At 54.5% G+C, this 25,080-nt stretch overlaps 8 protein-coding genes across 8 annotated transcripts; 5 read left to right on the forward strand and 3 right to left on the reverse strand.

Annotated features, from left to right (window-relative positions):
* Positions 1-231: 231 nt before the first annotated feature.
* Positions 232-1,877, forward strand: BDP55DRAFT_77189 (phosphatidylethanolamine-binding protein). Its single transcript, XM_060581124.1, has 3 exons — positions 232-456; positions 648-783; positions 842-1,877. The coding sequence occupies exons 2-3, from the start codon at positions 696-698 to the stop codon at positions 1,648-1,650; spliced, it is 897 nt and encodes a 298-aa protein (XP_060431791.1). The 5' UTR covers positions 232-456; positions 648-695; the 3' UTR covers positions 1,651-1,877.
* A 1,380-nt stretch (positions 1,878-3,257) lies between these two features.
* On the forward strand, positions 3,258-4,499 carry BDP55DRAFT_726975 (uncharacterized protein; the record flags this gene model as incomplete). The annotated part of the gene is made up of 2 exons (XM_060579225.1): positions 3,258-3,382; positions 3,458-4,499. The coding sequence occupies 2 exons, from the start codon at positions 3,258-3,260 to the stop codon at positions 4,497-4,499; spliced, it is 1,167 nt and encodes a 388-aa protein (XP_060431792.1).
* A 2,319-nt stretch (positions 4,500-6,818) lies between these two features.
* On the forward strand, positions 6,819-8,674 carry BDP55DRAFT_77335 (uncharacterized protein). The gene is made up of 3 exons (XM_060581172.1): positions 6,819-6,963; positions 7,040-7,629; positions 7,704-8,674. Exons 1-3 carry the CDS (start codon positions 6,959-6,961, stop codon positions 8,360-8,362), a joined length of 1,254 nt encoding a protein of 417 aa, XP_060431793.1. The 5' UTR covers positions 6,819-6,958; the 3' UTR covers positions 8,363-8,674.
* Positions 8,675-10,486: 1,812 nt separating this feature from the next.
* Positions 10,487-12,109, forward strand: BDP55DRAFT_77365 (CobW/HypB/UreG). Its single transcript, XM_060581183.1, has one exon. The coding sequence runs from the start codon at positions 10,708-10,710 to the stop codon at positions 11,797-11,799; it is 1,092 nt and encodes a 363-aa protein (XP_060431794.1). The 5' UTR covers positions 10,487-10,707; the 3' UTR covers positions 11,800-12,109.
* A 90-nt stretch (positions 12,110-12,199) lies between these two features.
* BDP55DRAFT_726979 (leucyl-tRNA synthetase) lies at positions 12,200-15,139 on the reverse strand (the record flags this gene model as incomplete). Its single annotated transcript, XM_060579226.1, has 2 exons — positions 12,200-14,557; positions 14,609-15,139. The coding sequence occupies 2 exons, from the start codon at positions 15,137-15,139 to the stop codon at positions 12,200-12,202; spliced, it is 2,889 nt and encodes a 962-aa protein (XP_060431795.1).
* A 656-nt stretch (positions 15,140-15,795) lies between these two features.
* Positions 15,796-18,409, forward strand: BDP55DRAFT_658628 (methylenetetrahydrofolate reductase). Its single transcript, XM_060574496.1, has one exon. The coding sequence runs from the start codon at positions 16,210-16,212 to the stop codon at positions 18,250-18,252; it is 2,043 nt and encodes a 680-aa protein (XP_060431796.1). The 5' UTR covers positions 15,796-16,209; the 3' UTR covers positions 18,253-18,409.
* Positions 18,410-18,901: 492 nt separating this feature from the next.
* Positions 18,902-20,186, reverse strand: BDP55DRAFT_726981 (uncharacterized protein; the record flags this gene model as incomplete). The annotated part of the gene is made up of 3 exons (XM_060579227.1): positions 18,902-19,674; positions 19,827-19,979; positions 20,093-20,186. 3 exons carry the CDS (start codon positions 20,184-20,186, stop codon positions 18,902-18,904), a joined length of 1,020 nt encoding a protein of 339 aa, XP_060431797.1.
* Positions 20,187-22,180: 1,994 nt separating this feature from the next.
* On the reverse strand, positions 22,181-24,170 carry BDP55DRAFT_658637 (uncharacterized protein). The gene is made up of 3 exons (XM_060574497.1): positions 23,443-24,170; positions 23,158-23,379; positions 22,181-23,101 (listed from the first exon to the last, which is right to left on the reverse strand). The coding sequence occupies exons 1-3, from the start codon at positions 24,009-24,011 to the stop codon at positions 22,606-22,608; spliced, it is 1,287 nt and encodes a 428-aa protein (XP_060431798.1). The 5' UTR covers positions 24,012-24,170; the 3' UTR covers positions 22,181-22,605.
* Between the last annotated feature and the right edge of the window lie 910 nt (positions 24,171-25,080).

The raw sequence follows: 25,080 nt of genomic DNA on the forward strand, positions 1-25,080 counted from the left end.
AAGGCAATCATGGACATGTTTAAAGGGTCTTTTCTGGGGACGCTTGACAGGATATAACGGCACAGCAGGAAGAAGCGGGATAGTGCTAGAGATCTCTACTTGGGACATCGCCATTTCCAGCCAACACCTAAGGCGCAAAAATAGTATACCGATAGAGCACACGATCTCCCGGCGGGGCGCAATGTCGCAACTTGTAGTCGCAGCTTGTTCCTGTTCTGTTCAAATAAGGACAACCCTGCATAATCCAGGTACAGGCTTTCCCCGTCCATCGACGCGCATCTCCCGAGCCCCAGAGAGTGTGGCCGCGGGCCAATGCTTCATGCAGCAGACAGTTGCGTCTTGTAACAACAGTGCTAAGACTGCGTTTCATCCTGGATCGACATTGTTTCCGCACCCACGGATGACCCCCAAGGTTTACTTGGGGCGAAAAGAGTAGGCGCCCTAGATAATGTCTGGGTAGGTCGCCCAAAGGTAGCATAAGCGTGGTCAAAACTCTTTTTCTTTCCTGTTAAACGACGTTGTGGTTGAGCCAGGTATTTCTGTTTGGCTGTGTTGTTCATATTCATTCCTTCTTTCCTTTCGATTCTAAACACAGTAGCGACTTACTATACGCTCCTTCGAGATATTTCTTAATAATGTTGTCCAAGGCTATTGCCGTCCTGGCGGCGGCGACGTTGACGTCGGCCGCTACGCCCATGGGCTTCATGCCCCAATCAAACACCCCCCTAATTGTTTCTTACGGAGGCATCTCGGCACTGGATGGCGTGAACTTGCCTAGGGATTGTAGGTTTTCACACGATCGAGACCAAAGAGCGAGGTCAATCTAACAATCACCCAACAGCTAGTCAGACGCAACCCACAATCGCGACCGAGCAGCAGCTCAAGGGCCAGTATGCGGTGATAATGGTGGATATCGACGTCCCGACCAACCAGCCCCCCAAGACCGGAACTCTTCTCCACTGGATGCAGACCGGCCTCATGTCTGCCGACACCCCGACGACGCTCAACACGACCGCCGGGCCCAAGAAGGTGTTCCTCATGCAGAACAAGATGAACGCGGCCGCCCTGGCGCCTTACATTGGTCCCAACCCGCCCGCGAGAGAGCCTCTCAGCCATCGATACACCTTCGTCGCGGTCGACCATACGATGATCACGCAGCAAGGCCTCATGGCCCTCTCCGGCGCGGCTCAGAGCCGTCGTGACTTTAATGTCATGAACGGTCTCATGGCGGCCGGTCTCTCGGACAAGGTTGTCGCCGGTAACTTCTTCCGCGTCACGAACGCCGGACCCGTTGGCGCTGGCCAAGGAACTGGAGGAGGAGGCGGCCGCGGTAACAGCACCGGTGGAGGAGGTGGCATGCCCATGCAGCCCAAGCCGATGCCGATGCCGATGCCCGCTCCTGCGCCTCCTGCTGGAACCCCGACTACGCCCGGAGGCGGTGGAATGCCTGGCATGCCCAACATGCCCGGCATGAGCATGGCCCCCGGTATGACGATGCCGATGCCTGGTATGCCCGGTGCCAGCGCGCCCCCCGTTGGTGGTGCTCAGCCGTCAAACCCCGCCCGCGCCAGTGGTCTCAGTCTCGCTCCCGGTCTCGGTATCATGACCATGGGTCTCTGCCTCATTGGTTCCCTGTTCATCTTCATGTAGACCTTTATAGGCCGTAATGGGCACGGGATGGGGAGTTTTGGGTAACCTGCTGAAGAGGCCAGAAGATGTTTTCCTTTCTTTCCCTGGCTGCCGCTGTAAGCTGGATGTGGAGGGATGCCAGTCGTATATAGGGTAGAGCAGCATGCCAATACAACAGTTGAGATGCGGCACATCGTGTTCTATTTACCGCGTAGTTGCGATTAGCTCATCCTTGTGGTGGTAAGGATCTCAGCACCGACATCCCGATAGTGGTTCATCCACCAGTCGCCCATCCCTACATGTGGATCTTGATGCCGTAACAATCCCGGTCGTTCGGCGCAAACTTGGATCTCCCGCCGATTAACCATCACCACAGCGCGGATGACGGATCAACTGAGCCGACAACAACATTGGAGAAAGGCAAGGTGAAGCCAAGGTTCGGGACGCGGGGCATTAAAGTACGAGGCCGGAGGGTCAACGTGGCCGGGTCGGGATAAGAACGCAACCAGGTCGGGAGAGGAACCTGGCCGGTCCGGAGGGATTTGGGTCCAGTCCCCCGAGATTCTGACTAGGGGCTTTCATCTGCACGGGCCCGGGTTGTTGGTCAGCTCCGGTATCACATGCTCAATCATGTGACCTCGCCACGCCCTTCCTTCCTGAGAGAATCGTCACGACTTGCCCTCGTGCGGATTCTTAGTCATGACGGCGCCTGCTTTTCAATCTTGCGCGGTTGGTAGTACCTTTTTGTGACTGCAAAAAAAAGTCCGCTCCGCACCCGCGCGCGTGCTCGCATGCTCGCACTCTCAAACATAGCTTTCCCTTGCAAGTGTGCTGCCCAATTCTCAAATGTCTTTGTCTGGCCCATTTACTGCCATTGCTCCCTTGCAAATCACGCAAGCGGATGTTTTCTCCCCCATTGCATGAGTCACTTGCACCTATTTTTCTCGCGCCTAGTTTACAGGTAAAATAGATTGAAGTCCTCTTACCTGACTAATAACTGTATCCGCCCCGAGCGGCTAATCCGTAAAGATGCGCTTTGTCACAAATCCACAATGAGCAATCTAGTGTAACTGTCTACCTAGATCTCTATCTGAGGTAGTGGTTCCTTCCCGTCTTGGAGTGTCCGTCCGGGGTTGAGAGCTTAACACTTTCCGGGAGGGCCCTGTCGATGAGTCGGGTGCTCTACACCAAAACGGAGCAGAAATGTCTCCGAGTTACACCGCGTACTACACCTTGGCGCCCCATTGCACGCAAAAAAACCTAGGCGCAATTGTGAAGGCCGATTCTCCTATCGTACACAACTTTAATTCCTGAGTTGACGCATTTGAAGTCCGTTCCAGTTTTGTATAAAGCGATTCTGTCGCCCCTCGCTCTCTTCATCGATAGTAGCAGCCCGGCTTGTTCATCCACAATCAACTCACACATCTTCCCAACGTTTCGAAACGAATCAGAAACTCGGAAGAGCTACATCCTAGCATAACTGCAAGGGGGACGACAATCCCTTAATACGACCTGCCGCTGTTTTCTAGCTACTACCGAGCTCCTCGAGCTATAGAAGCTTCTTTACGCAACTTCCCCTACCTTACCTTGCACACGAACGCATCAAATTCGTCAACAGCAAAGCGGTAATGCCTACCCTCGTTGTTCTTGGTGCCGGCCTGGCTGGCCTGCCCATTGCACACCATGCCTTGAAGCATACGGTGCCATTGGTAAAGGACCTGAAGGTCGTCTTGGTGACGCCCAATTCCGAGCAGTAAGTTTCCCTCTTTGGTGGCGTAGCACACACACACTATGCAAGACGTCATCCACTTACACCCAAGCTTCATAGCTACTGGAACCTCGCCTCCGTTCGCGGCGTCGTGCCGGGCCAGTTTGGCGACGACGTGCTCTTCCATCCCATTGAGCCGTCGTTCGCAAAGTACTCCAAGGAAAGCTACGAGGTCATCATCGGCAAGGCCGAGCAGCTCAACGACGACAAGAACACCGTCGATGTGGTGGTCAACGACGGCAGCCGCAGGTCAATCGCCTACGACGCCGTCGTCATCGCAACCGGCACTCGCGCCAAGGAGAGCATGCCGTGGAAGGAGGTCGGCACGACGGAGGAGACCAAGAAGGCGCTCAGTGATATTCGCCAACAGCTTTCCGACGCCAAGAGCATCGTGGTCGCCGGCGGCGGCATCACGGGCACCGAGACAGTGGGCGAGATCGGCTTTGAGTACTCGCAAAAGCGCAACAAGGACGTCTACTTTATCTACAATGACGAGTTGCCCCTCGGCCCGCCCTTCACCGACAGTGTGCGCAAGGCGGCGCTCAACGAACTGCAGAAGCTCAACGTCAAGACGATCCACAACACAAAGGTCACGAGCGTGAAGACCGATGCCAATGGCCAAAAGACGCTTGAGCTGACGGACAAGAGCGGCAAGAAGACGACGCTGCAGACGGACGCGTACCTGCCGACCGTCGGCGCCATCCCCAACACCGCGTTCCTGCCGTCCAACATGCTCGACCCGCCCGGTTATGTCAAGCAGGACAACAGCCTGCGCGCGACTGGCCACGACAACATCTTTGTGGTGGGCGACGTCGGTAACCTCGAGGGCGGGTACGGGCGGCTGGCGGACTTGCAGGTGCAGCACGTGGTGAAGAGCATCCAGGCTCATTTCACGGGTGCGCCAAGACCGGCGCCGTACGTTGTCGACCCCAAGGTTGTGGCCGGCATCACGATTGGACGGAGCAGGGCGACTGGCCAGATGGGCACGTGGAGGCTGCCCAGTATCATTATCTGGATGTTCAAGGGCCGGTATATCGGCACCGACTACGCCAAGGACTTCGCTGCGGGTTCAAGAACCATGACGGTCACCAAGAACTGGTAGAAAAAGAGAGAGAAAGAGAGACATGAAAACCGGCTAATGGTAGATGCATACTTGGGTGTTCAGGCGCTTGGGATAAGGGGAAGAGGGGAAAGCCCCTCGTAATGTAGGGCTGGCAGGCTGCTTCAGCGAGTCGAGCCCGTGGAGTCCAACAATCTTGGCTTTTGGTGTTTTCGGTGTCGTTCCGCGTGGCAATGGAGTTCTCTGAAATCTCTGGCATGATGGAATTCCTTGACTGGTTAGACTAGACGGGGCTGAATTGATAATCTTATCCTGAGCATGCGTGATCAACGTGGTGATGGTAACACTGGAACGGTTGGTAACACTGGAACGGTGAAGGTTGAAGAGCGCGGTTCCACATATCGGAAGTGGGCACTGTGGATTGTATAGAAATCTCTGCAGTACCGCACAGTGCCAGTGGACAGTGAAAGAGCAGAAGTCTTGCACGGTAGGAGTGATGGGTCAGACCCAAGACGGCCTAGCGCCAAATTCCAGCAGCTTCAAAAGGGCGGCTCGCTGCCAAAAATCTTTTTCTCTTTCTTCTTCTTTTTTTTCCTTAGATCAAAAAGTAACCCAGAGCTGCCACGACCTACACCCAGTCTTTTCTCACGGTGTCGCGTTGCCTTTTCCTCTCTTCGGAGTTGGATCGCTCTGCAGATTAAAATTCCCTGGATTATAGGAAGTCTCTCCCCAGGCCCATTTCACGGGCGGTGGGTGAGGGATGCTGTTGATGGGGGACATGCCAAATTCTCGAAACAGGCATGAGTCGTGCTTGCGTATTTTTTGCCTTTGTCGCCCGCTCGTTGAGGCGACGGAGGACACTACCATTGAAATAGTGAGACCTGTGGTGCCAGTAACCCGGATAGCGCTCATTTTCCGGGTTCCGTTTGCAAAGAATTTTGAGGTTTTTGAGGAGGTACCTACTTTCCTGAACCTGACGTACTGATTCGCTACCTCGACCTTCGCTCCCAAGGAACCTTGGGTCCAGGAACGGCGCCGGCAAGTGATGGGAGAATGTACCGAGCCTCATCCCTGTCCAAGTTGACGCCATGCCGGTTGGCTGGACTGGTTCAATGCCATTCCCTACGTGCCGCAGTTGAATTCTGACTCCGTCTGAAAGTGGTGGAAGGCAGAGAGCATGCCAATGGCATCTCTCGTCATTTTGGGGCTGAAGAGGATTAAGGCAAGAGAAGGGTGCAGTGAAGTGTCTGTCAAGTGTCAACACCGTCTTCACTCTTCAGCGAACCACGAAGCAAAGAAAAGATGGGTCCGCTGGTGCAAGAGTTCCTTCCGTAAGGGAGTCTCCGTCCCTCCTGGTTCCTTCCATTCCCAATGCCGCCGCCTCAGTGTTGCCGTGAGGGTCGATCAAAATCCCAGTAGGACGAGACATGGGCGTGACAGCCTCAGGTACAAGGGGGAAAAGATCCAGGCACACGATAAAAAAAAAGCGGTTTGGGTTCTAGACTGTTAGTCCCGAATCTGCACGTGTCTTGGTTTTGAACCTCCCGGAGTCCTGGCAGACGACAAGACGGTTGAAAGCGTTTCCATGGGCCCGTCTTTCTCTTCTCCTCCTCATTCACTCTTTTCCCTCCGTTGAGGTGTAACCATGCCACATGTCTTGGCCCCTGGCTGCATTCTTGGCCATGCTCCCCGAGCAATGCTGCTGCGCGTCAACGCCCCGGCACCCGTCCGAGTCTCTGATCCCGGCATACAGGATATGTGCCCTTGCCTCTTTTCGTCCGTCGTCGTTGCCAAGCTGGTGATAGTATCCCCACCTCTGGCAATCAAGCTACACGAAGGATTGGAAGATGGTTCTCCTCAATCCGACTTCTCGGATCAGCCGCACCACCTCTAGCATCCACTCCGGCCCTCCAAGGTGGACATTACCGCATGCTTTCCCTACTCACACAGGTTGGAGAGGACATGTCTGATGTCAACGGCTCCTCCCAAGGGGACCATCGTCGTCCGGACCCGGGCTCTGAGGAATGTGCCGCAATGTCCCATCATTCCCACCAGATGCTTGCTTTCATACAGCCAGTCGGGGGGGAACAACGTACCCAGGGGCCGGGCTTGTGTGTGTGCGTGTGTTCCAGCTAACCCCCTTCTTGGTTCTTGGCTCGCCTTTTGCCGTGCTCCTGACTGTTGCTGGTCTCTCCCTATAAGACGAAGAGGCCGGCCGTGATGAAGCAAACTCTTGGATTAGCCCTTTCGTTCCCCAGTTCTCTCTCTCCTCCCCCCCGTTCCCCCGGTCTTCCGCCCCCAGACGAACTCTCGCTCACCCAGTCATTCGTTGGACTCTGTCCCCTCACATTCGTTCCGTAATTCCAGGATAACCTGTCTGTCGCTCGTTCCGTACAGCTCAATCTAATCCTTTCGCTCGCCCAATACAACTAATTCCAAACCCTCAAATCCATAAACGCCTAATCAACTCTCCCCCAAGCTAGTACTAAACAACAGTCAAGATGAGGTGAGAACACCATCCCCTTTTTTGATACATCATCATCACCTCTCGTGTTAAACAGACTCGCTGACATACACCCCAGTTCCGGAGCTCTTACCACCTCGGCCTTCTTCACCTGCGACCCGGCGGCCACGGTCACCGCCACCGCGACCACCAATGTCTACACCACCGTGTACACCACAACGGCCCTCGCAGCCAACCCCTCCACCTCATGGATGGCCACTTACACCGTCACCGAGGTCTGCACCGGCCAGCCCTGGGAGTACGTGACCAAGGAGATCCCCCCTTGCTTCGCCCCCACCACCGTCTTCTGCGAGCCCTGCGCCCAAAAGACCATTCCCATCATCTGCCCCATCCCGACCCCGACCGCCGACGTCGTGATCAACGGCGACGGTGTTACCGCCGACTCCAACCCCGTCATCACCGCCGCCCCCTACGGCGTCTACGGATCCTACGGCTCCTACAGCAACGGTAACGGCCAGGGTACCGGCAACGGAGGCGGCGCCAACAACAACAACAACAACAACAACAACAACAACAACAACAACAACAACAACAACAACAACAACAACAACAACAACAACAACAACAACAACAACAACAACAACAACGGAGGCGGCCAGCCCGGCGGTGGCTCCAACAACGGCGGCTCCAACAACGGCGGCTCCAACAATGGCGGCTCCAACAATGGCGGCTCCAACAATGGCGGCTCCAACAATGGCGGCTCCAACAATGGCGGCTCCAACAATGGCGGCTCTACCCCTGGCGGCTCTTCCCCCGGCGGTGGTGCTGGAGGAAACGGTGGTGGCTCCAACGGCGCTGCTCCCTCTGGCAGCCAGGGCGCTGGAAGCTACGGCGTCTACGGCAGCTACGGCTCTTACAACAACGCTGCGCCTGGTGGTGGCTCCCCTGCTCAACCCGGTCAGTCCGGTTCCCCTGGCGCTGGCGGCGCTCCCGGTGCCGGTGGTGCCCCCGGTGGAACCCCCGCTCAGTCCGGCGCTCCTGGAGCCCCTGGCGCATCCGGTGCTCCCGGCACTGGAGGCTCTTCCGGTGGTGCTGGAGGCGCTGGCGGTGCCCCTGGCCAGTCTGGCGCTCCCGGCTCCGGCGGTGGTGCATCTGGCTCGACCGCTACCGGTGGTGCTTCCGGCTCCAAGCCGTCCACAGTCCAGGTTGCCTCCGCGCCGTCTCTCAAGAAGAGCCTCGGTCTCCTTTGCGGTATCGCAATGGCTGCCGGCCTTACCATCTTTGCTTAAATCGACTCGCTAATTCTTTTCCATTCCCATCATGCATCTCCATAACGCCGTGTGCTCGCGCCGAAAGATCAAAAAAAGGGGAAAAGAAAAAGGTTGACGGGAGAAGGGTTCATTGGAAAAATGCGGTTATTTGGATCCTTGTTCTGTCTTAATCTTTGGCTATAATTCCCGGGAGTTTCGAACTTTTTCAAACATGAAAGAAACATGTCGTTTTTATTTACTAATTGGCGGCATTTGTGGGCTACTGCTGCCCACAGCGGAGTTGACATAGGTGGACAAAGGGCCCAAAGGTGTTGCGATATTATTTTGAATCAATAACGTTATTGTTTTTTTAGATTGAAGTACGAATACAGGTTTTCTTTGAGGGTGTCTTTGCTATGGCCTCTCACTCACACATACCATGTGCTTCCTTTTCCCCTTTGACGAATGCTTGAGTGCTGAGAGGATAAGGAGGGTGTTGGAGTCGTTGCTCATGATGTGAGGTTGGATGCTAGTTGGTTTCCCCGCGCTTTGATCACCGCCAAGCCCGTTGACAGAATCGCGCTATGGGATGACGTTGCGAGGGGTAGGTGTGGGAGGGGAGAAAAAAAGAAGGCGAGTGCAAACTTAAGCCAGCTTCATTTCGTCGTGAAGGCTCATAAAAACCGAGATGATGATTTGAATAATCAAAGCAAAAACGCCGCTAATTCAATCAAAAAAACTTGTTCTCCAGGCCTCTCTGGTGCTTGTTTTCCCTTGGTCTTCTAGGAGATGCAGTATAGGGGGGTTAGGAATGAATGGCGCTATTCTTCTTTCCTTGGTCGCGCTCCTGTTTCGTCAAAACTTCATTGGAGAATACCGTCTTCCCCCTTGCTACGGTGCTGCTGGCGGATAAACTCCTCCACCTGGACGTCGTCGTACGGCCGTTCGGGCGGTCCCGGAATTCCAGGACGCGAAATCTTTTCCTCCTTTTCTTCCTGCGGGTTTCCGAGGATCTTGGCGGCGGCTGGAATGTACTGTGTCACTTTTTTTGTGGAATGTCCTTGATGAGCTACACGTATCTAGACAAGTTTGAGGAAAAGGAAAGGGGGGGGCTTGAATCGGTAAGGCAGTGCAGGGCAGGGCAGAGCAGGGCAGGGCAGGACAGGACGGGACTATCTGGGTTGTTGTATAGTGCAAACGCGAAGGTCTATGAAACTGAAGTGACGGTATAGTTATGATGTATTGACATGATGGCAAGGCGGATGGCAAGGCGGATGGCAAGGCGGATGGCAAGGCGGAATGGGTATGATGCTTTTACCAACCTTTCTCGACAATAGGGTTCTGCTTGGGCTCTTCTTCGGATTTACGGACGTCGTGGGCGGCCTGGTCTAACTTCTGCTTGAAGCTCAACTCGCGGCCTTTATGCGTGATCTGAGGCTCAGGCGCAAACTTGCTGTTGGGCTCAGCTGACATGATGAGTGGCTGGTGCTGCGGCTGAGATAGTTGGTGTCGGGTGGCAGAGGGAAGGGGTTCGGATGCGGTGATGGTGTGTCGTCAAGGTCGTAGGGTTGAGACGGTGGGTCAATGTGATATGAAATGGGCGACGAAAGACGATAGTGACAGTAGGTAGATACGTAGGGCGATAATGGATAGGTACTGCGTTTCTTGTGAAGTCAAATTGAGTTTCTCGAGTGTGGCGGAGCAGCAGGCATTGATAGACTAGAAGGTAAGATGGAAGGAGGAAATAGCCCGACAGGGCTGGGGGAGCTGGGGAAGGGGGTTACTTCAAGTAATACGGTAAGGTAGGTCAGAAACCAAACGTGGCAAGCGGTTCTGCGCGGGTTCATGGAAATGGGGCCGCTGGGATGGATGGAGCTGGGCTGAACCTGAATGCAGTAATGGAAAGCAGGAGTCGGGGACTGGGCAGAGGCGGGTAGACGGTGACCGCGCGTCCCAGCTCCAGGCTATGATCGCATAGGTCTGGGCGGGGTGGACTGGACTGGACTGGACTGACCTTTTCCTCCAGGCTTGGACGAAGACCAACCCGCAGCTGAGGTGGATGTGTGTGCGATTCAATTCGATTCGGGGAGGACGGGCTGATCTGGTGCCTGCCGTGCTTGCCTGGTTTGCTTGGGTGCTGTCGATGTGATGCATGATAGATGGTGTGAGCCACCCGCAAACTGGGGCCAATGACGTCAAACCGCCTAGCTCGGCACTGCAGTCCCCTTGGCTGCCCGCTAAGATAACCTTAAAATCCCCAGCGAAAGGGGACGTCTTATCGGTTCTTATCGGGTGCCTTATCGCACTGCACCGGCGTTCTACGACCCCTCCATCCCACCACCACGCGACAACCCGCTTCCGAGCGGCGGCGCCATTTTCCTCAACCAAAAAATTTGGAGGGTGATCTGATGCAATCCAGACACCATACCTATACCAAAGCTTAACAGCTGTCATTTGCCCAGCCGGTCGTTCACGGTCTTCAACTTTATAGAGTTTCTCGGTACACGTGCGCGCACTCTGCGACTTTTTGCCAATCATGGCGCCCATCCCCATCACAATCATCACCGGTTTCCTCGGCTCCGGCAAGACGACGCTGATCCTCAACCTCCTCCCCCAGCTCAAGGCCGCGAACCCGTCCTACAAGCTCGCCCTCCTGAAGAACGAATTCGGCGACCTGGCCGTCGACTCCCAGCTGGCCTCCTCCAACGCAATCTCGGGCGTGCAGGAGCTCCTCAACGGCTGCATCTGCTGCAACCTCGTCGGCCAGCTCAGCGTCGCCCTCGCCGAGCTCCACGCCACCGTCCGCCCGGACCGCATCGTCATCGAGACGAGCGGCTCTGCTTTCCCCGCGACGCTGGCCCTCGAGGTCAACCGCCTCGCGCGCGAGACGGGCAACTATACCCTCGACGGCGTCATCAGCGTCATTGACACGGAGAATTGGAAGGGGTACGAGGATACGAGCTACACGGCGCGCATCCAGGCAAAGTACACGGACTTGATTGTGTTCAACAAGTGGGAGCTGTGCTCTGAGGACCGCTTCGATGAGGTTCTCGACAGAGTGGGCGACCTCGAGGTGGATATTCCCTGGGTCAAGAGCAAGAAAGGCTGGGTTGGCGCTGAGCTGGTCTTTGGCGTGGACGGTGGTCTCGCGCAGGGTCTTACGGAGGAGCACACACATGATCACGACCACAAGGGGGAGGACCACTCGCACGACCACCAGTCAGAGGTCGAGGTTCTCTCTATCGAACTCAAGGGTCCCAAGGATGCGGCTGTCAACGCTGACAGCTTGCAGAAGCTGCTGCGCGCCGCGCCGAAAGACGAGGTGTACCGCATAAAGGCTGTCTTAACCGCGTCGTCGACGGTGAGAGACTCTGACGAGGACTCTCAGGTCCCCACACCACCGCATCCCAAATCTCGCTACATTCTCAACTGGGCCTTTGGTCGGTGGACCTTTACGCCAATCGCAGAGGGTGGAGCCGAGCACGCCTCCAGTGAGGGAGCCTTGCTGCGTATGACTATGATTTTGGGACGTTACGAGAGTGGCAAGTGGAAGAAGAAGCTCGAGACTGGGTCTTTCCTGGAAGTCGAGGGCGCCGAGGGTGAATTGATTGTTACCAAGATCGCATGAAAAGAAATTAATAGACGAGAAGATGACTTAGAGACTCACACGACAAAAAAGGCGCATACAAGGAGCTTCATGGGTATGATGTAGATTTTGAGGCATAGCAACGCGAAGAGAGCAGAAGTTAGTTGAGAGCGTAAATTTAGAGCAATCGCCACACTTCGAAGTGTTGGAAATGCTGCAGGTGTTGAGAGTTCGAGTAAGACTTTGAATTGCAATTCCGTCCCTAAGATATCTGTGGGGGAAGCTTCAAGGCGAACGCGGATATACTTGAGATTGTCTTAAAATGAAAAAGTGTAGACATGGCTGGCAGGCAAGTTAACTTGTTTTGAGTGATGTTGATTTCTTTTTTGTTTCGGCTTCTATGTTGTACAAACCACCGGGTATCTCACATACTTTTACACCTCTAGACTACAAAGTTAATCGTCTTGCCGCCACGAGCTAAGATGACTCTCCTCGGGGATGTGACATCGAATTGACCTTCAGTAAACTTGGTCTTGCCTTCATCAGACTTGAGAACCTCAGCGACCATCCAGTCGCGCAATGCCTCTCCCTCCAGACCAGAAGGGGGGTTGGGCACTTCTACAACACCGCGCAGCTTGCCGTTGATCTGAATAGCCACAGACTGCTTACGCGGCTTCAACAGGGACAGCGTGTTGTCTTGCGCAGGGAAACTGGTTTCTTCGAAGATGGAACCTGATTTTGGATGCAAGAGGCTCCAACACTCTTCAGAGAACGCTGGTGCAATTGGGGCCATCATCCGAAGGAGAACACACATGGCTTCCCTCTGGACAAGAGGGCTCGCTCCAGTGTTCTCCTGGAGGGTATTAGTCAAACTCATAAGGTCTGAAACGATGGTGTTCATCGGATAGACAGTCTCGTAGGACTGGGTAATGGAACCAATCGTTACTTGAACCGCTCTCCAAATGGCGGCGTCAGCGTCCCAGACAGCGAGCTCCTTGTCGCCCAGAGAAGACAAACTGTTTGAGCGCTCCTCAAGGTAAGCCACGGTGGGGTTTTCTTCGACCGACAACTCCTGAAGTTTGGCCGCATGGTCATGAAGCCGATGTAGCCAACGCGTGACTCCGGCGATTTTGTCCTCGTCCCAGTTAAGGATGTCGCCCACAGGCGCTTGGAAGAGCACGTGAGCTCGGGTCGCATCAGCGCCGTACTTGGATATGAACTCGGTCGGGTCGACTCCGTTGTACTTGGACTTGGACATTTTCTCAAATGACACACCTGCCGTAGCCCCTGTGGCTACAACTTTGGGGTTCGAAGGGTCCTCCAAACCAACCTCATCTGGCTTCAGGAACCTTCCTGACTTGGGGTCGGTGTACGTCTTGCCGTGCACCATACCCTGTGTAATTAGTCTCTTGAATGGCTCGTGGACTGAGTCAGCTTCGCCTGAAGCAGGAAACAGTTCTGTTGTAGCCAGGAACTTGTAGATAAACCTGGCATATAGGAGATGCAAAATGGCATGCTCAATACCACCAATGTACAGGTCCACCGGCAGTGATTTTGCCGCCTCAACAGAGAGCGGCTGTGATGTGTTGTGAGGATCCACGAAGCGCGCGTAGTACCAACTTGAGTCGACGAAGGTGTCCATGGTGTCGGTGTCTCGCTTTGCATGACTGCCACACTTGGGGCAGCTAGTATTCACCCAGTCTTCGGCTCTCTCCAATGGGTTGCCAGCCTTCCCATCTGTCCAGTGATGACTAACGTCGGGCAATTTGACCGGCAGCTGATCATCCGGAACAGGCACTGGGCCACAGGAGCCACAGTGAATTACAGGAATAGGCGTTCCCCAGTATCGCTGACGACTAATCAACCAGTCTCTCAATCTCCATTTCTCAACCGGCTTAGCCAAGTCTGCCGCCTCAAGGATGCCGATGAGCATCCGGCCCGCCTCGGTGGAGGATTTACCCCTGAAAGGACCGCTATTTGCTGTCATGACCCCATGCTCGACGAAAGGTTCGTTCGCAATTGCGGAAGTTGACTCGTCTTCCGAAGCCGCCAACACAAACCTCACGGGCTCATCATAGTGATGCTCCTTCCAGAAAGCGTTATCCCGCAGATCATGACCGGGAACACCCATCACAGCGCCTTCGCCGTAGTCGCCAAGAACATAGGGCGCAACGTACACAGGGATGGATTTCTTGGTGTCGTCGGGAGTCTGCTCGTGGTATGCCAGCGGGTTGATAGCCCGTACGTGCGGCAGCATATAACCGACCTTAGAGTCTTTAGGCAATGCGGGTAGAGTATCTAAGTAAGCTTGAAGCTCGGGGTCGGCCTTCGCTAATGAAGTCACGATCGGGTGGGTTGAGGCAAGGGCGAGATACTGGACCCCAAACAAGGTGTCCGGCCGCGTCGTGAAGACCTCGATAGCTGCGTGGACATCGTGGCCCATGGCCATGACCGGGAACTTGATAACGGCGCCAGTAGATTTTCCGAGCCAGTTTTTCTGCATGGCCAAGACCCTCTCGGGCCAAGCGTCGTTCTGGGCAAGTGTATCCAAATCCTTCAGCAATGCGTCCCTGAACTCAGAGATGCGGAAGAACCACTGCTTCAGCTGGCGCTTCTCGACCTTGGCACCGGATCTCCAAGAGCATCCATTGGCGTCAACTTGCTCGTTGGCAAGTACTGTCATATCGACCGGATCATAGTTAACCTCTGCTTCGGTTTGGTAGGCGAGGCCACGTTCGAGCATCATCAAGAAAATCTTTTGGGTATGTTTGTAGAAGTTGGGGTCGCAGGTAGTCAGTTCCTAAGAGACATCGTGTCAGCTATAGTAGAGATGGCGAGCTGGGGAACAAACCCTCTCCCAATCCCAGCTGCCATTCATGACCTCCAGTTGTTCCTTCATCTTAGCAATATTGGTCTTGGTCCAGGTCGCAGGTGCGATTCCACGGTCGATGGCAGCGTTTTCAGCCGGAAGACCGAATGCATCCCATCCCATTGGCAACATCACGCGGGAACCCTTCATCGTGTGATAGCGAGCAAGAACGTCGGCAATTGTGTATACGCGCAGGTGGCCGAGATGCAAGGTACCAGAGGGGTATGGGAACATCGGAAGCACATATTGGTTCGGCTTGCTGGGGTCATCGTTCGCCGTAGAAGCTTTCGAGGCATCCCACTTCTGACGCCACTTCTTGTCGAGAGCGGTGAAGTCGAGCTTGATATCGGCATAGCTCCGTCGTTGCGTCGCTTGAGCTAGGCACAGCCTTGCGAAAGACGGAGCCTGTCGAAGAGCTACGAGAGCCGGGGATGGTCGTGCATTCTTCGCCAAGGTCGCGATGGACCGACTGGACCAGAGGCGGCCAACATGTTTCGCGTGGATCAATTGCATTGGTATGGTATTTTCATGGTCGTTGGGCAGGGTAAGGTAGGTAGGTAGGTAGTGGTCGTTGGTGGAGGAAGCAAAAGACAGCAAATTTAGAGTCATGCAACGGCGTCACGCTATCGCGGGTTGAAGCGAAGAAAGCGGTGGTCGCGTTTGCAGCTGCCGTGCAGCTCCATCAAAAACGGAGAGCTCTCTGGACCCCTGCATCTCCGCCCCTACCCTGCGGAATTTTAGTGGCAGACTGACAGGTGGCCCTGCAGGGGAACGTCATTCGTTCCGCACACCCCTGGGACATATCATCTATGAAGGAAGGTGTGACAGTGCTGGACCAACACCATGGCACGGGGCTCTGTCGTGATTGGGGTTTCAATGTTCGGGATTTGTGATGCATGACGATTCTTGCCTTGAGCAAGGTAGTAATGGGAAATTAAATAGAGGTTACCTTTCCGGAAACGTTGGACTGGTGCATAGAGGTTGCGAACAAAGATGGGGTTTCTCCAAGGGCAACGGACGAGAGCGCTGAAAGAAGGGGGCGGCGGAATAACTAAAAACCGTTCAAGCGGCTTCTAACACTGTGTATACCGCGCCTAGCCGCACCTTGGGCGCCTTATCCGAAGTCGGTGGTACAGTGCGTTCTGCTATCTCCCAAAAAGAACTTGCCCCGCCAAAATCATTTTCAATGTCCCGCGTCTTTGCCTTTGAATATCTTCGTGGGTGCACATCCAATTTGTTCTAGAGGAATGACGACAGCGCAAGCAAGCCAATCACGTCACATTCGATCCCCTGAGACAAGGAGCTCTGTTCTACTGAGTCTTCTGTGAACCCCCCTTGCCCATCTGCTCATTACTTATCCCCAAGCTCCCCACGTTACTAGGCGGTATCAAATTCCAAGACTCGTCCCCCGCCCCTGCCCCTCCGTGGCGGTCTGATATCGACAAAGGAATCTCAAACGGTTTTAAACGCCGAGCAATATTTTCACTAAACGCACAATTAAGGAGGACGGCGCGTCAAAACTACAACCTCTCATCTCAAGCATCAATTTCAAAGTACACGAGCTACAACTCGTCGCCCTCACGATGGAGAAGATCACGGATAAGATCGCCGCTCTGCCGGCAGACGCCAACTACTTCTCCTTGGAGTTCTTCCCACCCAAGACGGCCATGGGACTTTCTAATCTGCGTGACCGTCTGGACAGAATGGAGAGGGCGTTGCGGCCTCTCTTCGTCAACGTCACTTGGGGAGCCGGCGGATCTACCTCGACAAAGTCTCTGGAGCTGGCCGAGATATGCCAGAGAGAGCTGGGCCTCACCACCTGTCTCCATCTTACATGCACCAACATGAGCCGTAAGCTCATCGACAAGGCCCTGGAGGATGCCAAGGCCCTGGGTATCCGGAACATCCTCGCCCTGCGAGGTGATCCGCCGCGAAAGAACGAGTACCGTGACACTGAGGACTCTGAGACTGACGATGCCGAGGATTTCGTCTGGGCCGTCGACCTGGTCAAGTACATTCGCAAAAACTACGGCGACTACTTCTGCATAGGAGTCGCAGCCTACCCAGAGGGACACGCAGATGAGAGCCATCCCCAGGGACAGAGCTTCGAGCACGACCTCCCGTACCTGGTTGACAAGGTCCAGGCCGGCGCAGACTTCATCATGACCCAGCTCTTCTTCGACATCAAGGCCTACGAAAACTTTGAAAAGACCTTGAAGGAGCACCCCAGCGGCGCTTTCAAGGACATCATCCTCCTCCCCGGCCTGATGCCCATCCAGAGCTACCAAATGATCAAGCGGACTACCAAGCTTAGCCACGCCAAGATCCCCGACAACCTCATGGCTCGACTGGACGCGGCCAAGGGTGACGACGAGAAGGTCAAGCACGTCGGTGTCGACATCCTCAGCGAGCTCGTCGAGCAGGTCAAGGAGGTCAAGAGCAGGACGCCCGGCCCCAAGGGTTTCCACTTCTACACCCTCAACCTCGAAAAGGCCGTGTCCTTCATCCTCGAACGGACGGGCCTGATCCCCGACCCCAAGGACGAGGACGAAGAAGCCATCATAGACGACGGCCCGGGCATCCCCGTCCCCGTCGCCGTTCCTGCAGTCCAGCTCAACGGCCTGTCACCGGTACCCCACCCGGCCACTCGCACCCTCTCCAACGGACGACGGCCATCTTCAATGGGCTCAGACCCGCACAACCGCATCATCGTCTCCGGATCAGCCTCAAATCCTGCATACGAGACGACGACCGCCGGTCTCATGGTCTCAGAGCCCCTGAACACCCGCGCAAACACCCTCGCCATCTCCGAGGGTGTCGGCGCAGTAGGCCGCGAAGCCACTTGGGACGACTTTCCCAACGGTCGCTGGGGTGACGCCCGCTCCCCCGCCTACGGTGAAATCGACGGCTACGGCGTCAGCCTGCACATGTCCGTGACGCAGGCCATGCGCCTTTGGGGCACCCCCAAGACGGTCCAGGACATCAACAACATCTTCATCCGCCACATCAAGGGCCAGCTCGCCGCCATCCCCTGGTCCGAGGAGGAGCTCCTCCCCGAGTCTAACATTATCCAGCAGGAGCTCCTCGAGCTCAACACCCGCGGCTGGTGGACCGTCGCCTCCCAGCCCGCCGTCAACGGCATCCCCTCCCGCGACCCGACCTTCGGCTGGGGTCCCCAGCACGGCTTCGTCTTTCAAAAGGCCTTTGTCGAGCTCTTCATCCCCTCCTCAGATTGGGCCGGCCTCGTCGCCCGCCTCAACGAGGTGACGGACAACACAATCTGCTTCTACGCCGCCAACGGCGCCGGCGACTTTGTCTCCTCCGACGCGAGCGGCGGCCTCGTCCTCGAGGGCACGGAGGCGAGCACAAACGCCGTCACGTGGGGCGTCTTCCCCGGCAAGGAGATCATCACCCCGACCATCATCGAGGAGGTCAGCTTCCGCGCCTGGGCCGAGGAGGCCTTCAAAATCTGGGGCGAGTGGGCCAAGGTCTACGGCAAGGGCAGCGAGAGCGAGGCGCTGCTGGAGCGGATAGGCTCCGAGTACTGGCTCGTCAACATTATACACCATGACTACGTCGAGAGGGATGCGCTTTGGAAGTTGTTGTCGGGCGAGAAGGAGACCTGAAGAGGGCTCGATATTTAGGATAAACACCGGAAGGAAAAAAAAAGGCAAAGGAAAAATAGTAAAGTTCTAGGGGGCTTGGTTGTTCTATATAGTCCCGATTGCCCCTAGCTAGTGGTAATGAGTGAAAGAGGAGATACCCGTCAATTCTTGCCTGCAATACTCGTTTTGATGCCTTGTGAAATCTTGTTGAATGTCATGCTGAAAGTCAGGGGATAATTACGATAGAAGCCCCTAGGTAAATGTCGACTTTTGAGTTAGAGTGCTTAGGTCCTAACGCCGCGTGAACATGCGACAAGCACCGCCTAGTGCATAGTCACTTAGGGAACAAAATACCGAGATATGCAAATCAAGTCGGCCTATTGCCTTGGTATCTCATTGGAAAGCTCTTCCACACAATACAGCTCTGCGAGCTCGGTGGGAAAAGATCCATCTATCTATAGAAGCATAGGGGAAAGCCCACTTCGGTATCCTTCGTCTTCTTTTGTACATGCTATCCATGGCTGATATCCCAGGATGAAGAGATTAGTCCAAGCCCAACGCCAAGTTCCCATTCCCATTCCGTAAAGAGGAGTTGTCGATACCACAACGTGAAAGATTCAGAAAAGCGGTAGACCTCGGTCTTCCTTCGTCATGCCAATGAAAAGCCAGCTCAGATTTCTCCTTCGGCGCCCATGAAGGAGTCGAAGCCGCCGTTGGAGTTCACCATACTCTCGGCGAAACTGAAGTTGAGCTCGTCATTCATGTTGTTAACGGGATTGAAGATAGCCGCATCCATCGACTGCGAGAAGCTGTCGTTTCCGGTGAAGCTAGCCATGGCGGCGGGCTGAATGATGGTCTGATTCTGAGCAACGGCCTCCTCGAAGGACGGATGCTGAACGGCAGCAGGCTTGGCCTCGACGATGGTAGGGAGCTCGTAGCCCGAAGTGTTGTTGGGGGTGTCTACTTCACTGTCGGAGGTGGTGAGGTCGACGGCAGCAGATTGTGCAATGGTTGCAGCCGCGGCGATGGTAGCGGCGCGACTGGGAGTCGCACTCCGGCGAGGAGCGGCTTTGTTCTTCGTCACACGGCCGTCGATGACGTTGTGGACGCGAGTCTTGGAGGGAGTGTCCTCGAGCACGTTATAGTCGACGGCATCATCACCCTCATCATCATCGTCGTCGGTCACAGGATCGATCTTGATCGGCATGGTCTTCTTGGCCGTGGTTGAACGGCCACCGCCCGAGGCGCGGACCTTGCTGGAAGGGGTACGGGGCTTGCGGGGAGTAGAAACATTGCTGTTTGTGCCGCCGGTGAGGGTCAAGGCAGAGGCAGGGTTACCGCCACTGTTGGCAGTCTGCTTGAGGGACTCTGCGTCCTTCTTGATGCCACGAAACTGGAACTGGATACCATCTGCGGTGGACTCGCCGAAGAATTTGGCAATCTCTGTCGTCTAATGTCAGTATACTCCGTAGTCAATTTGCAGTAAAGGTGCAGTGAACTCAAGGAAATGTACAGAGGAGAAAGGCCAGGAAGGCGCGATAGATGAAAGCAAGAAAAAGAAGGTAGAAGCAAGGGTGGCAAGGAGCATTGCTTACCCTTCTTCTCCTTGGGAAGATCCACGGGAATGGCCTTGCAGTCTACATTCTGTTCATCGGCCTGCCGGAGGACATGTCCCTGATTCTTCAGAGCTCTGAACCGATGGTTGAGAGCGTCCTTGGTCATATCCGAACCGTAGAACTTCTGGATATCTGTCGTACGTCAGAAATGACGTCGACGATAGTGAATAGCAGAAGGAAATCGGGAGTGACGAAGAATGAGAATCGGGCTGGACGAAAAGAGAGGAAACGCGCGTAGTTCTTACCCTTGTAGTTCCATTTGACATCGGAGTGGGCGGCCACAATGGCACGAAGCAGGCGAGCCTGAGACTCGTAGGTCTTGAAGTTTGCAGGAGCCATCTTGGTTGGTGATCTATAGTATCGACGGATTAGTATTGAGTCGACGGAAGGGTCAGAGAGCAAATGGAAAAAGAAAATGTAGCGTAGGGAAAGAGGTAATCTGTGACGATCAAGAGTATCTGTACCTGCTGACACAGCGAGCTTCTATTGCGCTTTCTGTTCGTGCGCGACCTGCGGTGGAGGGATCAGGTCTGGGTTGATGTTGGGAGTGCCGTGTTGTGGTGCAGAATGTGGAAGCCCGCCCGGTATGTGTCGAGGATCAAAATAAGGTAGGCAGCGCAGAGGTGGGTGAGTGCGGAGAGGAGGAAGAGCTCAGAGGAAAAAATGAAGGCGGAGTAGTAAGAGAAGGAGGGCAGGCAGTTGCGGTAAGCGACAAATTTCTTTGGGCTTATTCCGAAGATTGGGAACGGAGAGGAATTTCAAGTAAAAAATTGGTATACTTACTGAGTACGAAGGATGTTTTGGCCTGGTCTCTTCCAAGGTGTGGTCGGTAGCTTGCTGTGTGCCTCTGAAGTGTGTGTGTAGATGTAAGCTTCAGCACTGAGTATGAGTGGAGAGGGGAGAATGTGAATTGGCAGCGAGCTCAAGTGAGATGAGTGAAGGGGGGCAAGGCCGGTCTCGTGCGAGGAGGTGCTGTACAGAAGCGCAGGAAGGCGGCGATGAGCTCATCTGAGAAGGAGCAGCTCAACTGTATCGACTTACACGAGGAAGCCGATTCCGCAGTTGCGTGCCTGCCGATTGAGGACCACGTACCTTAGTCAGGGTGGAATTTAGACTAAACAGGTCAGTCAGTTAAAGCGTATAGAAGTAAGTGAGACTGAAATTTAAGGAAGGTGAAAAAGATAGATGTTGTCTGAATGCAAGTCCTGTGAGGTCAAGTGTAGCTCACTGGTAGGAATGCTTAAAGGGGGTTGGTAAGAAGTGTTGTAGGCAGTAGCAACGCACGAGATGTAGCCAGAAGAAGGGGACATGTAGGGCTAGGTAGTGACAACAGCGTCAATTGAGAAACAGGCAACATCTCGACGAAACTGCCCCAAATACTCTGTCTATGACTGACACCTATGTCTGAGATGGAGCTTAGGAAAGCAGGCTCCAACATTGACCAAGGCCCGTACGAAGCACAACCCAAAGCATGGCCATCGTGCCACTTCTCGTGACTTTCAATGAAATCGAAGGTCCATTGAGGGGACTGATGAAAGTTCAAACCAGGAGAACTGTAGTTGTTACGGAGCACTCGTCTCTCATAGTAAGAAAGGCACTACACAATGCTTACCTTTAGTTAATTCCCACCTACGTATCCAGCCTCGCGCAAACCAGCCGAGCTCTTGTTTAACAAGAGAATAACCCACGAAGCAGTCAGATCTCGAAATGAATGACTTCGTGGAGAGCCCAAATCCGACTGCTCTTCGAGCGATGCAAGGAACACCCAAGCAATGGGCTAGAGACTGAACTAGGATGAATGCTGCTGATGCGCCCGAGGCACTGCGATGATGCTTCCGAGACCAGCTAAAATCGTAAATGGATAGGCCGTCTTGAAAAGGTTCCAAAACCCGTGTTGCTGAGATTTCGAGTTGCGAATTGGTCTAACGTCGATTTGGGTATCTGGAGAATTGCTTCGACGATTTGGAAAATTACCTGCTGGTTGGCCGGGTGAAGGAGTAAACAGTGGGATGAAGTATAAAGTCGACAAAAGAACTGGATAAATAGGTCGTTGTATGTAGAAGTGGGAGAAAGAGAAAAAAATTGGCGAAAGTGAGCGTTTCTTCTTGACTACCTAGCAGAATCTGGTGCTGGGTATGAGCTCTCAGAGTTGCTATCCGTAAATCGTCTCGAGATCGGATTTGACGATGGTGGTGGTGTGGTACGGTAGTTGTCAGTTGGGTGGCCAACTTGAAAAGTGGGTGGTTGGGAGCCTCTGCAACTCCTGGGTAACGGCGACATCTAGTGACGCTGAGATAAGGAAAGACTTGATCGCCAGGCTCATCATTTGTCCGTCTAAATCAATTTTAACACCAAACTTTTTTTCACGCATGTATAAATAAATTGGGTATCCAGATGTATGTACGTCACCCCGACCAACATTTCCAACGCCATTCGTGATGCCAAACGCCATCTTGGAAACCAGCAAGCAAAGTACTCACTAACGCTAGATAACGACGTTGGCCACCATCAAGAGAAGATTGAGCTGTCGTTCGCTCATCAAACCCCTGCAGTCCTACGGCAATTACCATTGGCCCTAAGGTGTTGGCCCCTGAAACTCCTTTTCTAATCCCTGTCTAAGCTGCCTCTCCCATATCTTTTGCAACACTTCGCAGAATTTACAACGCTGCTATGCGGGACGTATCCGTACATATCGGTGGGACGTGGACCAAAATAACCATCGTGCATTAGAAGAGTAGGTCATCGAGGTACCTGCGATTTATCGCAACTCCTTGCCAAAGGGGCTAGAGGTTCTTCGGCCGGCTGGACTGGACCTGCCACTGACGTGCTCGGGCAAAGGAGGCTTGTAAACCCCGTTAGGGTACTGAGGATACTGGGCCATGGGGTGTTCCTTGATCTCACCCTTCTCGCCATCTCCGTACATGAGATACTGGACACCGAGGAACGAGTCGCATCCGGCCTGGAACATGCCGCACAGCTTAAATGCCCAGGGGATCTCGGTCGTTGACGTGAAGAACCAGAACATCTTCATGGCATCACCAATCAGCCAGCTCGCCAGCACGGAGAAGCGGAAGCCCTTGCAAGACTTGGATCGCGAGTTGGAGAAGATCTGAGGCAGGGGCAGCGTCGCTTCGACCGAGAGACCAATGTAGCCGATGAGCATGGAGTAGGTCTGGTATACGGGTCGCACGGGCGCGAGGAGCAGTTCGCAGACGGTCAAGCCGATGAAGAGGTAGAGGAGGAATTGCCAGTAACTATGGGCAGCTATTAGTCGTGTCACATAATGCGCTGTGCAAGACAAGAGACTCACGGCTTTGGCGACCTCCACTGCCAGAAGTGGTAGGGCCTCTGTGCGCCAAAGACGGGACCGTCGTTGACATTGGCGAAGGGCGTCGCAGCCTCTCCTCCTTTGGCCGAGGGTGGTAATCGGTGATCCAGAGCAATCTTGAGCAAGATGACTTGCATCACAATCATGAGGAGGGCCTGGATGAGCAAGGCAGTGTCGAATCGCGCGCCGGGCCAGTAGAAGATCCTGTGGAAAAGCGAATTGTGTCAGCTTACTTCGGAAGAGACGGGGCAGATGTTCTCAACACACTTCAGCAGAGAGGCTACCAGCATGATCAGTGGGATGTCGAGAGAGAAGCCGGCGCTGGACTTGTTCTTGTGCATCGACAGGGCTTGGTCGCTATAGGAGAGAACTGGCGACATGATGAGGAAGATGGGGGCCAAGTAGCCCGCAAAGGACGTTAACCAGCGCATGATTGCGGCGGTAGAGGGTGCTAATGCTGCGGCGCGCAAGATGTTGGAGCGAAATGAAGCAAAGTCAGGAGCACAAAAGCACGTTGGATGAGGTTGGGAGGAAAGGGGAACCGGATTAAGTCGTCCCAAAAGTCGACGGACGCGTCGAAAGGAAGAGAAGTGACGAAGCGGAACGCGGCGGGCGGGCAGTCGCAGAGTCGTCGAGGCCGATCTCAGAAATTGGAGAAGATGGGTATCTGTTTTAGGGGAGCCAATCAATCCGGAAGCCAAGACAGGTATGGACTTTCCAGTGTTCCCACCACTGAAGCGAATTGCTTGTTTTTCGCTGATGTCGCCTTTTCCCTCTTGCCAAATGTCCCGAGTGCCCTTTTCTGTACCGCTGAGTACAATGGAAGAAGGTGGCATTGACAGGGTTCAGCACCTGGGCGGGAGTGGAGGACGCGGGCGGAAGAGCAGGAAAGCTGAAGTGCCGCCAGCTGACTGCCAGTCGCACGGAGACGTGGGAGGGTCCCGGCGTCCCGAAAGTTTGGGCGATCTTACAGCGGGACTCGCAGCGGAAAAGACACGCACGCACGACCTGAACAATCATTACGCATACAACCTGACGGCCTTTTGCGCTGCCGCTACGACGGGACGGGCACGCTATATTTTTCCTTGCTCTGCCAGAATTGCTAGAGTACATCCACCTGTAAGAGTTGTTGGCAGCTGCACAATGTAGATTGTGATTGACCTCAGTTCGGCACCATCGGATGGAAATTTTGCGATGGCAGGCCTGAGCATGAACGGTTGGCTTCCTTGCTGTGCTCGGGTTGGCCCTCGGTCATGCATCCCAAGTCGGGTTCATGAATCGACACAGGCTCTGACCAGTGACGGTCTCGAGGGTCGACGTCGTGAAGCACTAGTCACGATGTCTCTGGGATGGTTCTTGTTCGCCCTCGCCGACCTCTTCGTCTTGGTTTATTCTGGGCCGTCTCTTTCCGCTTGACCCCACCAGCCACACCCAGCCCACAAGCCACATTGACAAACGTGGAACCTGGAAGGTACGGACGAATGCTCCGACAGCGGACAGTCACCAATTCAGTACCTATTCGTACTCCGTACTGGGTAAATGGAGACATGTCTGCGTGGGTACGGTAGGAAGAGGACACCAGCCACAATTCATGCGCCCCTGACTCCCGGACGTGGACCTCGTCAAGCAGCAACGTTTGTGGTTTGAGGGGACTGACAGTGACATTTGTCGCGGTGAGTGCGGAAAATGCGGGAGAGCCACTCCACCGCCACAAAATAAGTCTAGTGCCCCGCGCCTTGCAGTCGACGAGGAAAAAAAAAAAAGTCTCCAAAGCCTCCGATTTTCATTATCGGCCGCCTATCTGCAGCTGCCCCACCAAAATTTCAAAATCACCCCGCCATCTCGGAGCGGAAGACTCACAAGATGCCGCCGCCTAAAAACTTATCTCTATCGCCAACTCGACAT

This window comes from Colletotrichum godetiae, assembly GCF_030913485.1.
Source record: "Colletotrichum godetiae strain CBS 193.32 chromosome Unknown BDP55scaffold_13, whole genome shotgun sequence".
In the NCBI taxonomy this organism is placed as follows: Eukaryota; Fungi; Ascomycota; class Sordariomycetes; order Glomerellales; family Glomerellaceae; genus Colletotrichum; species Colletotrichum godetiae.